The sequence below is a fragment of the Neodiprion pinetum genome, chromosome 3 (assembly GCF_021155775.2).
Source record: "Neodiprion pinetum isolate iyNeoPine1 chromosome 3, iyNeoPine1.2, whole genome shotgun sequence".
Lineage (NCBI taxonomy): Eukaryota > Metazoa > Arthropoda > Insecta > Hymenoptera > Diprionidae > Neodiprion > Neodiprion pinetum.
In genome coordinates this window covers 32,198,398-32,213,039 of record NC_060234.1, presented here as the reverse complement: position 1 = coordinate 32,213,039, position 14,642 = coordinate 32,198,398, and the positions used below count along the sequence as shown (strand labels likewise).

Here is a 14,642-nt window from a genome sequence, read left to right as displayed (position 1 = left end):
TTGGAAATCTCACGCTTCTTTACTGGATCTATTGAATTTTTTCACACCTGTGCCAATTTATAGCTCATGATCATTATTCACTTTACACTTTTGTTCGCTCATTACAGGATAGGAGTTACTCTGCTACGGTGATCAATTATCGATGAAACGTAATAAAAGGAAATAGAAATTAACCAACAATCGTACCGTAAACGATTTTTATACGGATAGTGGCTGCTTCTATAATACCACTTGTAGACCACGCGTACGAGTTGTTGGAGTATCAAGTGTCAATTAATCGAGGTCGCTGATTGTATTTTAAAATTTTTACGCCATAGAAATTTATTAATGATAATTTTAAAACATTGATGTATATATGTATAAACGTCACACGTTTTGTGATATTTACGGATATTTATACTTTTCGTTATATATAATTATAAGCTTCCTGCTCTGTGAGAAATTTCCCTTTGCACAATAATTTCAAATTTATTAAATTGAACGCCTGCGTATAACTATATGCGTGTATATTCGACTCGGATTCAATGCAAGAGTGAATCACTCGAATTTTATTCATCAAACGACGAGTACAAATGGAGGAAAAAAGAAATTGAAATAACAATCTATCGATCTGATCTTCACGCGGTGAATCTCGCACCATGGAGTATTTATTTTCCGCGTGAAAAAATCCTTGTACCTTGGGAACGTCAGTAAGAAGAAACAGGACCGAGAAATAAAATGAATAAATAATCTCGGGCGATATAAGAGACGTGTAATCAATTTTCCGATTACACCCAGGTACCTGCGTTCAAATTATACGGAACGATGTACAGCTACGGTTTTTATTTACCACCCGAAGTCGAAGTCACCATCCTCGAGTAATTACAAGTGATTAAAAGTATTGCGTCCCCAAGAAACGACCTCCGGTGCGATCGGCTTTCAAAGTATGCTGAGCTTATACAGGTATACGTGCATGTATACAGGTGAGCCTTCGTGTATACGGGCATTACCCACGTGGAATACAGTCGTCGTAATCAGGGATGGCCGAAAGTGCTCCAATTTGCGTTCGCGTTGCTTTCCGAGCTTTCGTAATCTCGAAGAATACGCCGACGCTGTTATCCTTGTTAAGTGTCCGACGTCGACGTTCGGGCGTCCTTCCGCACCCTCCTTCTCCCATCCCTTCATCGACCCTTTAATGCCCTGGATAGATATTTCACACTCGCCCGCGTTCGCTTCCGGCCAACCGAGTTTATGCAAAGCACCATGAGTATACACGGACCGGCATGCCGGCGGCTAGACGTTGATGTTGTACACACCATGAGATAGTTTATGATGCATATTGCACGTTATATGCACGTGCATATAATTACATCGCATGTTTCTACAACGCCGTTTCGATTGAACAGTTGGAGAGAAAAAGTTTAAAAGAGTTTGAAATAAAAAATAAAAATTAAACTCGCATACGAATCGTTATCGATTCTTTAATTCAGCTCATGTTACTACATGAAATGATATTTTGCTCAACTGACCTGGAAAATTATTATCGCGCATTATCCTTCGATCTGTACAATAAACTGCAACAATACCCATTTCGGAGTAATAGGTAAAGCACCACAATGGCCTCAGCGTTCCTTGTTCACACATAAATGTATAGAAAACCTACGGGAAGATAAGAGCAAAGATTATATTGACTGCCTGCTCTTTCTTATGTCCAACACTTAACCCCAATCTGTTCAGCGAACGTTACGACCTTCGAACCACTCAGTCATCCCATTATACATGTATACATAAGTATAATTTATGAGCATACATGTACATAAACGCGGACGTAATTGTTATCGCTTGGAATAGGCTTATTGTTGAAGCGAAGTTGGACGTCACCGCTTTGCTATTGCCCACACGTGGACATCCACGGTTGCATAATAATCAGCTGTTTTCAAACAGAGGGTAGATATCACCCGAGGCGGAAGAAATGTACGCGGAAAATAACGAGCGAAATATAGTGAAAAAAATATAAGGGAACGGTACAAAAAGTAAAAGAATAAAAACTCACAAAAGCGAGTAACGTCGAGTTATGAGAGCGAATAACAGAATTCGCAATAAATTCAGGCGAATGTGTACACCTACATGCATTGCATGCGTATCGTGCGAAAGAGGCGTAAAAATTGCCCATGGGGGTACGAAATGCCCGTATAGTAACGACCTGCTTTCACCAACGTGTATATTCAGGGGAACACGAGAGAAGTGCTAATGCGTAACCCGTACACTTATAGATCGTGCAGAATTCGTGTCTCATACGCATAGGAAATTCGTTCTGCTTTGCTGGTTGGAGGAAATTTGGTTTACCACATGCGAACCGTCAATTAGTTTTTCCTCTCAACGGCCAATTCACAAAGCTTTTTTGTGGCTGCACGCAATGCAACTCCAATCAATCCAATAATTCATATTCGAATCGGTGTACGAGACTTTCCGCAGATGAAAGAAAATCGGGATGAATTTGGAGGAATGAGACATGGGAGCAGGGGAAATCGAATCGAAAAAATTTGACGTTGTCGTTTTTCATCGTTCTCAGTATCCCCGATTTAAGATACGAAGCCGCTGACGCGATATCATCAACCCTTTCGAATGGATCTCGGATTTTTGCGCCGCTGTGAAAATCTCCGGATTCGAGCCACTGCAGGGAGGATTTTTTTTCAGACAAGATGTTTATGGATTAAGTCGTACCTTCGGAAAATTCCTCTGCGATTATAAACACTAGAACTACGGAGGTAAAATGCAACATGAAGTAGGAATTTGAGAGTGAAATTGTAAAACCAGTGTTATAAAACAACAATAAAATTCAATATATTGCTCCTTTAACTATCGTTGTAAAAGTCACTACATCACTGCGGAAAAAGAATGTAACGTGAAGTACGAATTTTGTAATGAAATTGTAAAACCAATCATTTCGACTGGTCTGGTAGTTCTGTTGTGGAATTTCGTGTTTTACATAACAGATGTAAGGATTATACGTTTCCAAACCGGTTAAGGTAGCGCAACGATTTCACGATCGTCATGCAGACGTTTATGACGATCGTCCTCGATTGAACATTGAGGTTCAATCTTGAGAGTAGGTCAAGCAGCGAGCAATAAAATTACATCTGATAGTTCCAATTCTGGTTTCCTCAGCTATTCCGTACGTTGTAATATCCCCGACGTCGGGGAAGTTGGGTGCCGTCGGGCGTCGAACTCAAACTCACGGAGGACGCCTGGCGTCGCACCAACGAAAGGCAGAGATTGTAACAAAACATCGTCTGGGTCAGGCGCAATGGCGCCACTTCGCGAACGGTTTACTATACATGTATATATGCGATGCATACTCCGTTCATCGAACTCTGAGGAGGTTTACAACTACGAATTTATCCCCGAACGTGTTCCTTCTTTCAGATTGGGATATAGTTTGTTCATACGCGTACGATTTTCTCGTTTCCACTTCCGATTCGCGTCAGCTGTCCAAAGCTTTACCCGACAGAAGTGTACATATACATACATCAATTTATACTTTGCCCATAGGTTTACGTACCTATATACGGATATTTATGGGTACGAATATACGAGCGCAAATTCCAAGAGAGAACAGGAATTGAAACACCGCGGAACCGTGACTTCTTTCCTCGCGATGATATGTTGCAGCTTCCATACCTATTCTGGCAAAATAGCAGATTACATCGGCGAGTTTTCACGACAGCTGGGTGAACTTTCCTATCCTATCCTCCCTGCCCGCCTGACAAATGAGACTCGCGATTCGTATCGCATCCGAAAGTTTATTACCCACCTTCTCGGTACCGACCGGCTCGAAGGAGTTTGGATAGTGGGTATTTTCCCGTCCTCTAACTTCCAAATTACTAAAAATCAACGCCAGGCTTTTTATAGGCGGAATTTAAATAACTGATTCCGCTCGGGTATATCCACTTCTTTTTTCACAAACTTTTTCCAATCTTTTCAGCCTCTTTAATTTTCTGCGAGTTTTCGACAGAGGGAAAGAAGAGAATTACTTTGCTTCAGCCGTACGATGCTTTGTGACTATTAATTCGCTTCGTTGATTTATTTCAGTCAATCGTGAAGATTGATGTTGAATCTTTGACGGAAAAATGCCTCGAGTTTAATCGGGTTTCTAACATTTTGGATGTGATGACTTTTGAAATTTTTCATATTCAGAATCGCCGATTCTTTTCCTACAGTTCATGTGATCCTGCAATTTTCGGGATGTTTGAAGCATGCAAATCGTAGATATGTCATTGGTTTGGAGTTTGGAATCGATGCACAGGAATGGACAATTCCAGGTTTGAGAAGGATGTTATTTTTCAATCGGTAAATCAGACCCTGTCACAAGGCATCGTTCCTTGAATTGAATGAGAATATTGAATTGGGAAGAAGTTCCGGGTTGAAATGAAAGTTATAATTCAGACCACGCGACCGTTGGTGAAAATCTCTATGGTTATTCAGATATCAAATTGGCCAGGAACACAGTCCAAACAATCTCGTATTCACTTATCTCCAAGAAATACTCTGCTATAGGTACAAGGGATGGTAAAAAACTGGTAAGCTTGCGTATCTAGTTCAACTTGGTGTGGGGTTGAAGCGTCTGAGCAAACAGGTTTGAACGGTACTTTTGAAACTTGGTAAGTACGTTATACATCGCGTCATTCGTATACGTATATAGCTATTTGCATGTCTACAGCAGACTCGGCATTGCAAACTATTACCATTGTAGCTAACTTTAAACAAGCACGTCTTCGGCAGTTAGGATACCCCAGCTTTGCCACCCGCCTGGCAGTTTTAGTCAGCAAATTGCTAAAGTTGAAAACAAAGTGGCAATCCAACGTGTCCACGCGGTCGCGCGCGTCAGGTGTACTGAGTGGAAAATCTTTTCGAGGATGCCTGAAGATCTCGAAGGGATGAGAAACGACAGCGTAAACTCTGCGGGGAGAATAGTTTAAAAACGAAAACAGAAAGAAATGTGAATTTAATGAACGGTAGATTCTTCTTTCAGTGCTTCGCGAGGGAAACGATCATCGCGAAATGGTAACGGGTAAACCTACAGGTTATCAAAGAAATAACATCACGAGATAATATCTGCAGAACAATGAGGAGTGTAATGGCATGAAAGATGCAAATTATAGGACATGAAACTTTGCTGGACGAGGGGAATTTGAATTATCTTGTGCGAAGGATTTGAAGTTACCTTTGGTAATCCGAACTGCTTTTAGAAATTCACGTTGGATTACACCTGTCGGATATAGGGATGTATGCAACTATCCATCACGTGTACACAAATGGCTCCAACGAAACCCTTCTGGGCCTACATATATGCATACATAAGTAGTTACATGACAATGAAAGATTCACGTACAGAAAATGCTAAAATGTTCATGATAAAATCGTGGGATACTTATGTATTCATATATTCCGTATACCAGAAGCATTCTGTAGCTGATATTGTTCATGCTAGGGAAACGGTGACCTGCACTTAGAGAGTAAAGTGAGATTCAATCATGATTCGACTCCTCTTTCTTTCTTCTCCGTAAAAACCAGGATAAAACCACAGTCAGCGGTTTTGTTAAGCTCATCCAGTACTTAACGGCAGTAACCTTTCTGAAAGCAACCAATTAGCAATTTTGAAAAACAAAGAAACGAGATTTAGTGGCCATCAATTGATTTTGAAACAGGCAATCGTGGTTCGAAGAAAAAGAACAATACTCATCACTGCACGAACAGAAGACGGTTCAGAACAATGAACAAATTAGAGGTTAATTTTCTCTGTAAAAATTTCAATTGGCGATAACACCAATTGGTGTTCTAAAAACTTTTCTTTTCTTGATGAGTGATATTCATTTGTCTACGAATTTCATTTAGAGGGTGGACGAATTCTGAATTCCATAACATTTACTGCTCTGGGAGATGCATGAACGATTCGTACACAATCCATCGCAGACGAAATGTCAGGTTTTGTCGGGAGCCTAAATATTAATCACGTTATTAATTTCAGTAATTGAATGGAAAATGTAGTGAATTCTTTTACGTGACGTGATGTAATTGGTATCATAACTTTAGGCGTACGTTATGAATACAGAAGCCGTCCATAAATTATATAACGCTGATGGAACGACCTCCGTTACGCAATGTGATTTTCTGGTAAAAATTTCACAGCTATATTATTTGCCACGTTTTTATCATAAGGTTGTAACAAAAAATACCTTGCCATCTTTATTTTACAATTAGACCAATGGCTGCTGAAATACGGTGATAATAACGGCCTAATAAAATGTTATGCTATGCTGGAAAATGTATGAAATGTTAGGTAACACGGATAATAACGCCGATAAAAAAACCAGTTGAAAACGAGATCGAACTTCTTGAAATTTATGGAATTTTCGTTATAACGCATCTGTTTCATTGCGATAATCATTCCAAGACCTATATACAGTTACTTTTCTGGATTTGTTCACTATTTCAGTAAAGCTACTGCATTATTGTACGCAATTTATCTGTTATTAATTAAATCATGCAAACTGAATTTTGCTGACCATTGGATGTCTCTTGGAAATGAACAAAGTCGTTCTTTCATATTCGCACCATGATTGCTGGATTTATGTCGTACACTGGTTCAATTTGATCCCGGTATTTTTTAGTATGACAAAAATATTACTGACCCCCTGGTAGGTAAGTGTTCTCCGACTACAGTTCGGATCGCGTTTGATGGTAACATTTTTTATCTCGCTGCAATGGTTCGTAGGTACACATAGTTCGTCAAGCTCCATCGGTTGGAAGTACAGAAATCTGTTTGAAAGCTCGAAGTGTTTCCGAGCTTTCCCGTGTTTCGGTTCCTCTGTCAGGCGAGGCGTCGCTAACATCTGGGTTCTGCTTTACCTTTGCAATCTAAATCGATACTCAGCCCTCGGTTGTTCGTTCGCTGTCCAATTTTTTGGCGCTATTCGTAGCTTTAGCAGGAATAAAGTGTAACAATAAGCTTTGATTTGAAGGGGGTATAATTTTAACCGTTTCACGAATTATAACGATTTGAAAATGACTAAAATCACCGGTTAAAGAGAAAAGTTTACAAGCTAAATAAGTTTTTGAAATCGCTACTTTGCTGAACATTTGCTACCTCATCTCGGGTTTTATCTTATCAGTAAGATTTATCACCCTCTGAAGTCGCTTAAACGCGGATAAAAACTTATTTTGAAGAAAAAGCGTGGATTCGTGTGGTGAATCCGACGTAGTTCAACCTTCGGTCTTAAATCACTTTCTGTCTAAAAGAACAACTCTCCAGGGAAATTTCCTTCTAATGAAAATGGTTAGCTACTTCATTTATTACACAATATTTGTATCGATCAGGTACGTGTAAACATATTCGTGTTTTCAGTCTCGTAAATCGCGCTGCAATTCAATAACAGAAATAGAAACAAGCCGTATGAAACCCGTATGTAACTTTCTGTCGTCGAGGGAGGGTTGAAAATCAAACATCCGTTAGTACGCGTGTGCTTTTTATCTCAAAAAAATTTCATCGCGGTAGCTCGAAGTACAGATGCACCCCATGGGGCTCTGTTCAATTTCAAATAAAAGCAGTTCAAACACGGTTACACAGGCGCGTTTGAATAACGAATTCTTTATTTTCAACGGATATGGGGGGTCAAAGTGAAGCGCAACATTGCAGAATATTTGTTGCTTCATCGAGCAAAAGGTGAAGTCTAAACCGTTAAAGCAATAAAGGTCACCCAATTTGCTACATGGCTGCTGCCTAATATTATAAACGTAATATATGCACACGGTGCATACACAGGCTGATACTAATAGTGCTAGTTATATGCTAAAATAATAAATTAACACGATGTGCTGCGACGCGATTACGAGCTCGGCTGCCGCTAGCATCGACTACGACAAATATGCATTATAGCCTGCATGGATGCCGATAAATTGCATTACGCAAACATAATGCCCATAACCATCCGTTACGCTAAGTGAGAAAACTTTCCTCGGCGAATAATAATCTGCACCGATCCGGCAACCGTGTAGCAGCAATATAACGCGGGTTCGAGAGGATGATCCATCACGTTCAACGTTGAAAAGTTTTCCGCTGCGTTGTAAGATTTGAAAAATATATATCCATGTATCATTTCATCTATCAATTTGCGGAAATCGAATTTGGTGACATTGGACTCAACTTGACGAACGTTACATTGGCACCGGTTCACCACCATTTGTTACCATTTGTGGAAACCGAGTGAAAAACTGCCAGGGAAAGCCACTAGAATTCGAGTGGCTGTTTCGATAGGCGAAATTCCAAGTTCGTGACACGGTAGCTTGGGAGTAAAACGTCGGGAATAAATTGAGATCACGGATCAGCGGAATTGATATAAATCTGCCAACTTTGGATAACGGTGATTGGATTTTGTCTACCTGTTTGAAATTTTAAGAGCGGGAAAAACCAGGCTTTTGATAGTTACGTGAGAGGTCACGGTCAAAATTTACACCGGAATCCTCAAGCGCAGAGATCGATCATCGCGCGTAAGCTCGTCACGTTGGTTCGAACCTCTGTCAATATATTTTGTATGTGTATTCGAGTAATTGCGGCAATGAATTACGTAACGTCGACCCTTTGAGCTTTTCTCGGTTATAAAATAAACACACGAAATAACGTTGAGGAACGTTTCACGGGAAATCAGCTTCGGCCTGTAGTGTGCTGACAGGGAAAACGTGTAATGCAAGCTCCTTAACACCCGACCAAGATGGTGCCGTGTACTCGTACATACTTACGTGTTGCAGATTAATTTACACTATGGTCATGTCGGAAATTTCTCCTCTCCGCGTAAAATGTATTATTCTCTCCTACATTGCGTGTAATCTTTAGAAAGGGTACAAGAGCACTCGAGTGTGTTACTGGCAAAAACACCTCTGCGTCTTCCCAACTTCTCTGTGCAAACATTGTTACGTGCCGTTCTTCGGACGACGGGACGCCAGAAATTCCATTGCAGACTTGTTTATTCTTATTATGAATTGTCGTATCATTTACGACAGCGCTCTTTGCGAGTAAAGTAATTAAAAGGTGCATCGTTGCAATATTGTAGGTATACGGTAAACGTTGTCAGTGGCAGTAATATCCTTCCAATTTGGATAAACCTATACCTACAGAGAAAACACTTATTTCTCATGCGGATATTTAGTTATCGTCAAGTGAAAAATGAAATCATTCAGTTTCTTTTTTTATTTTGCTTGAAATAATTTCACTTCATTCAAACAGAGCTACAAAAATTTAATTTGTGGTTAGTTGATTTCTTCCTTATTCCAAGTATACTCTGTTCGTGACGAATTCAAATCAACTTATAACAAATAAAATATTTTACGCAAGGTTCACCTGTAGGTAAAAAGTTTTCTCAGTCCATTGTAACGGCATCGAAATCATTAGTCTTGTCCTCAGAATTTCGGGCAAGTCTCCAATTACCCAATTCACAGATTGCAGATATTTCCTTCACGATTTACCCCGGTTTTCCATGAATACAAATTCCGCATCACTGTGCGAACGTGCGTGTGAGTTCGTCGGTGGCATCGTTCAAGTTTACCTTTATTGCGACTATGCTAATGAATCAGGAAAATGGAGAAATAATCGGTGGCTCTTAGAATAATCATTTCGGACAGCCATGCGGGTGCCTGTGACAATTTATGAGTATTAGATATTCCGGTAATGATATAGGCATATAATGGATAGCCTGGCCCTTCTGCCAAATGTGACGCTACGTGAAAGGTTTAATTTACAGTTCCCGTCTTTCTCATATCCTCTAATCTAGGGTTTTTGAGGACGCAATTTCCTTGTTCGACTATATCTTCACATACACGTAGGCAGCCAATATTACCACAAATTACAACGGGTCTCTATATACATATTATACATGTTTGGTGTCACTTCTGCTGTAATTATTGATAAAAATCTTGTCAGTTAGCTGTTATGCGCTAATGACGTCGATATGAATTATAATTGCGCATGCATACTCCGAATACGAAATAATACCACCATGTATGGGAACAATTTATTTCATTTAATTTGAAGCCGAGATGGAGAATGAAACATTTTCCCAGTGGAATGCGCGCGAGTAGAATCAGGAACTTTCACAGGCACGTGTGCGTATCATAAAATTCATACTCCGTAATCGTGGAGTAGTACAAGGAGCGCGCAAGACGTCAAATCCAATTATTGCGATGTAATATAAACTCGGCGATACAAGATGTGAATATTGTAATTGGAAATTTTCTTTCACTCAGACCATCGGCGTTAATTAAAGTTATGAGAAAATGAAGGGTTCGTAGCATAAAATCAATTCCAGCCCTGACTGTACGATTTCTTATCTAGACTTCAGCAGGTTCACAGAAGCTCTTGAATACCCGAGTAATTTTATTTTACCACGAAATTGAAATGACATTGCGTTTATGCTAGAATTAAATCAGATCACGACGATGAAATTTTTTCTCGTTAAACATAACAACTCTTACTATTCGTGTTACACGCAGATCAATCCCGAAGTCCAGACATTCTCGACTGTATAGCTCGGGTTTCTTGATACCCAAAGTTTTAACGTTCATTGTGGAATGCTAGGATTTGCATGCGAGCGAGTTCTCGGACGAGATTCTCGCCTCTCAGTTTCCCCTTGAGAGATTTACGCTTGACCGGTCGACCGCGAGACGGGTAAACCTACAATTTAAGGGGCACAATTTGATGTGATCGAACACTGATCCAATTAGTTTTGATTGGTTCTATTTGCACGAGATATTCACTTTCACAGTCCGGCGCAGCTTCGTTCTAGCTTATCCACGATCCAAGTATTCGTTACCTGCAAATATACCGAGCATCGTTCAATTTTATTTGCCCGCCACGCTTGATCAGTTGAGTCAGACTGTTAGTAATGATGAAAGAAATTATTGTACAAAACAGAGAAAAAGTTACGCAGGAGACGATCCTGTGCTGACATGACAGTATATAAACAGTTATTCGGAAACATCGCTGCAGGAAGTGGATAAACATAACCTGGTTAACAATAAACGTTATTTCAATAGATTACTTCGCACACAGCTGTCGATGCGCTTAAGTTATCAAAAGCGTTTACGTTCTTTCTTATGGAAATTCTTCCTTGTTCGCCGAACCATGTTAGCGACCGATATTCATGGTACCTAGCTGCGTACTTCCTTCGATACAATTCAGATACCAATCAAACCGGTCGTTTAGTTTCGGTTAGTTTCGACAGATAAGTGGTGCAGTAACGTAACCAATTCGATACACCAATTTTCTGTAGAAGAATATTCTAGTCATCAACTTTCAACGGCAGCCGCATCGTAACCCATTGATTACTAAAACAATTCCGCCCGTCGATTCGTTGCTAACGATAGAAACACCGTTTCGTACGTTTAGTATTTCTGCGCTCGTTCGTCTACTCATCAAACACGGAAAAACTTGTGCTTTCTTCAACTAGCCAAGAAGAGAATAACAGATTTGACGATCGATAGAGGGAAATGGTAATTCGTGTACGTGCGAGGAATTAATCATCGATAAGTTTGCTACTATTCGTAGGATTATTTTTTAACGATTCTTTGAGGGAAATTGATTCATGATGTAATGGGAGAAGTTTCGTTACATGAGTCTTGAGTGCGAATGTGAATAATCACGGATCAGCAGCATGTCGGTGAAAACATTCTGTGGTAATTCGTAGATCCGACGCGACGGATAAATGGATCGACCTCGAACGGTCGGGGGCAAATATTTGCGTTAATTTACCTATTCGAATTGTGTTCAAACACGAGGGTTCAACTTTATTAATAAAACGTTCAAATGGCCGTTTTGTTTACAGAAATGCTTATATGCGAAATGCAAAACTGGCGAATGCTGCAGGATGACGAGGTGTTCTTTTCGCCACCGATGTCAAAGTCTCCAATAACTGCCTGTGTATCTACTGTAACTTTTCACTGTCGCATCACCGTAATCCTTTTAATCAAATTTACCGTCTCACTAACATAAGGCAAAAGTTTGCTGCGAGTCCTCGGGTTACTAGTTTTTTATCGTAGTAAAAAAACGTATAATTCCAAATGCGGATCTGACAAAAAAGGGCTTCATGAAGTTTCTCGTCGAGATTTTTTGCTCATTAAAAAGGAACAAAGTACAGTTGTACGAATCAATTAGAATTATATAAGTGTGAATTCGTAACATTCTTGGTGATTGATTTTTTTCTCATAGCACAACTCGTACTCGGATATATGCATAAAAGATGCTCGGTTCCGTTGTTTTCCGAGCGAATGTTTTCACTCGGGATAACAAAAGATTTTTAATATTCACCGAGCTGCAGCGGAGCGCTGACAGTGTAGGTGATGTATGTAACAATAGGATCCTTTCACGGCTCCCAAGTGATCTGAATACGAGAGAATCCTACAGGCTTCAAAGACGCTTATACTTGTTGCTTGTGAAATATCTAGGATTTGAAAAGCACTCGGAGTTTCCTAGGCGGAAATTATACGCTGATCTGCGCCGAGGCCCTGACAATGCATTCGGTACCACGCTCCAAGATCAAGCGCAGCTTAACGTGAAATCATTGACTGTAAATACAGGCGCTTAACAGACTGGCGGTGAAGGCGTGTGTTTCCAAAGATACGGGATATACTGCAGAGAGGATTGCAGGTTATTCATCGTCTGCAGCAGAAGATTTCATTCTCCGGCTGCGGATTGCCGTAAACAGACCATAAAGGGGAGACATACATGTATGTACCAGCAGCGGAAACTCTGCCCGCTGTTACGATCTCGCACATCGGTGCCGCTTGTGGAGTTGCGTTTTCCATAGGCGTACTCACCTCGAAACCGCGATGGACAATGTCGTCTGGTGTAGGTGATGCAAAATGTCAGCAACCGCGCTCCGTCGCCGGTGACTTCTGGCCGTTCGTTTAGCCCGAGCATTGAACGTCAGGGCTCTCCTCAAGGGGCTCTCCTCCTCCGCCATTAGACCCGCCTTTGCGCCCTTTTCGAACTCTCCAATGCTCCCCCATCTGGTTATCACTCCATGCTCGGTAGCTGTCCCGGTTCCGGTTCCGGTGGGCAGAGGAACCAGCGGCACCGGAATCACCCTCGGCAGACAAGATGCCTTCCTTGCATGGCTCACTCTTGCTGCTGGGTCCATTCCAAGCGTAGGTGATCCGAGGGTTCTTACGTCATGAGTTGCTCTTCCGTGACTTCCTCACTCGTGACGAAAGCTTATTTTGCCGGACGGGATTCTCCAGATTCAGCGGTTGGCTCGATCCCGGGTCGAATTTCTGACTGATTGTGAAACGAGAACGCCGAACCCGAGGCAATGAAACGGGATTTCTCAACTTTCTGCACTTCCCTGAGGAGGCGCTCTACTTCCGTTAATTATATCTTACACGTATGAGGATACGTTGGGAGATTATACCACCACTTCCTGCTCCTTGATTCCCGGCCTCCAGCGATATCTGTTCTAACTATCTTGCTGGGATACTGCAGGTTGATTCAACAGGGATCTAATCGTTGATGCTTAACGTGGACTAACTCGGCAATGGCTGTTCAGCTCTGCAATATGGTTAAGAGTAGGATTATAACTAGAATGAACCTCTGTCTTAAGACGAGTTAACTAATTTTGAAATTGGAATACGCAATTACAATCTTGGCCCGAACAGCGTACATCAAGTGCGATTAGCAACGCTGATTAATGCAGTTCAGTTTTCCAAACGAATTTTTTGCACAGAATTCAGCACTTGATTTATGACGTCTCTTCTGCAAGAACACAACTGGTGTGCAGGTATTCCGCGTATTTATATTTACAAAAGGTTATATTGCGGTCACTGTTATCAACAAACAAAAAACCAGGTCGAGACTCTCCGGTTAATTTGAATTTATAGTAGGTTATTTAAGTAACGTCGAGCACTATCTGCGAATAAAAAATTCACTCGGCTTGCCAGTTTTGAATATCAATGATCAAAAGTTCATTATCTTAATATGTTAGTTCCTTCTTAAAACTCACAGTTCTCATCAAATTTCACCAATGATTGCAGGCAATTTTTTCAGCATGGACCGAAAACTGGTAGTCAGTGTCGAGGCAACCCAACTTTAGCATCCGGTATGATTATACGCGTAGAAGTTGGTAACGTAGTTCAGAGTAGTTGTTTCCTCTGGGATGTGCCGAGGCACGTTTCGCCGGAAGTTTACACTGTAGTTTCAAGTCGCACCATAAAAGCATATCAAATGAGAATTTTCGGGCGTCATCATTATAGCCTCTGTCACTCACTCACGTACAAGCTGGACTAACTTCCTTCTGCCAAGTTCCATTGTCGCTTTTCCGTTCCTGCAACACGTAGAATCTCCCCGAAGAATTGATGCTCCACTTATTCAATACAGGTATGCCGGTTCACATGGGTGCACCGCACGTACAGCCCTAGCGGTTCTCGCTGCTAAATACGACGTGTTTCTCGCGCGCCAACACCATCCGATATGAGCCCGGCCTTTGGCCCTCGTTAGAGCTTTTACGCGGGGCTATGAAGAAGCGGTGCGCGAGTTTGCGAAATGCCCCGTCGATAGGCTGCTGCTTCTGCAGGGGATCATTGGGTCGTTCAACGAGCCTCACCTAGTGTGCCTGGGTATA

The 14,642-nt window shown here is 41.1% G+C and overlaps 1 protein-coding gene across 11 annotated transcripts in view; it reads right to left on the bottom strand.

Moving 5' to 3' along the window:
- LOC124215650 (GTPase-activating Rap/Ran-GAP domain-like protein 3) overlaps positions 1 to 14,642 on the bottom strand; it is a 63,140-nt gene that overhangs the window by 28,722 nt on the left and 19,776 nt on the right. For 2 of the 11 annotated variants that reach the window (XM_046619282.2, XM_069134860.1), the window contains exons 1-2: positions 14,025 to 14,472; positions 12,844 to 13,573 (exon numbers count right to left, since the gene is read on the bottom strand). The exons of 5 other annotated variants lie outside the window; for them this stretch is intronic. In XM_046619282.2, coding sequence (XP_046475238.1) covers positions 12,844 to 13,166 — 323 coding nt within the window. In that variant the 5' untranslated portion in view covers positions 13,167 to 13,573; positions 14,025 to 14,472. Of the gene's footprint in view, positions 1 to 12,843; positions 13,574 to 14,024; positions 14,474 to 14,642 lie in introns of those variants that run through there. 4 more of the 11 variants (XM_046619281.2, XM_046619291.2, XM_046619280.2 and 1 more) reach the window with 4 other exon arrangements.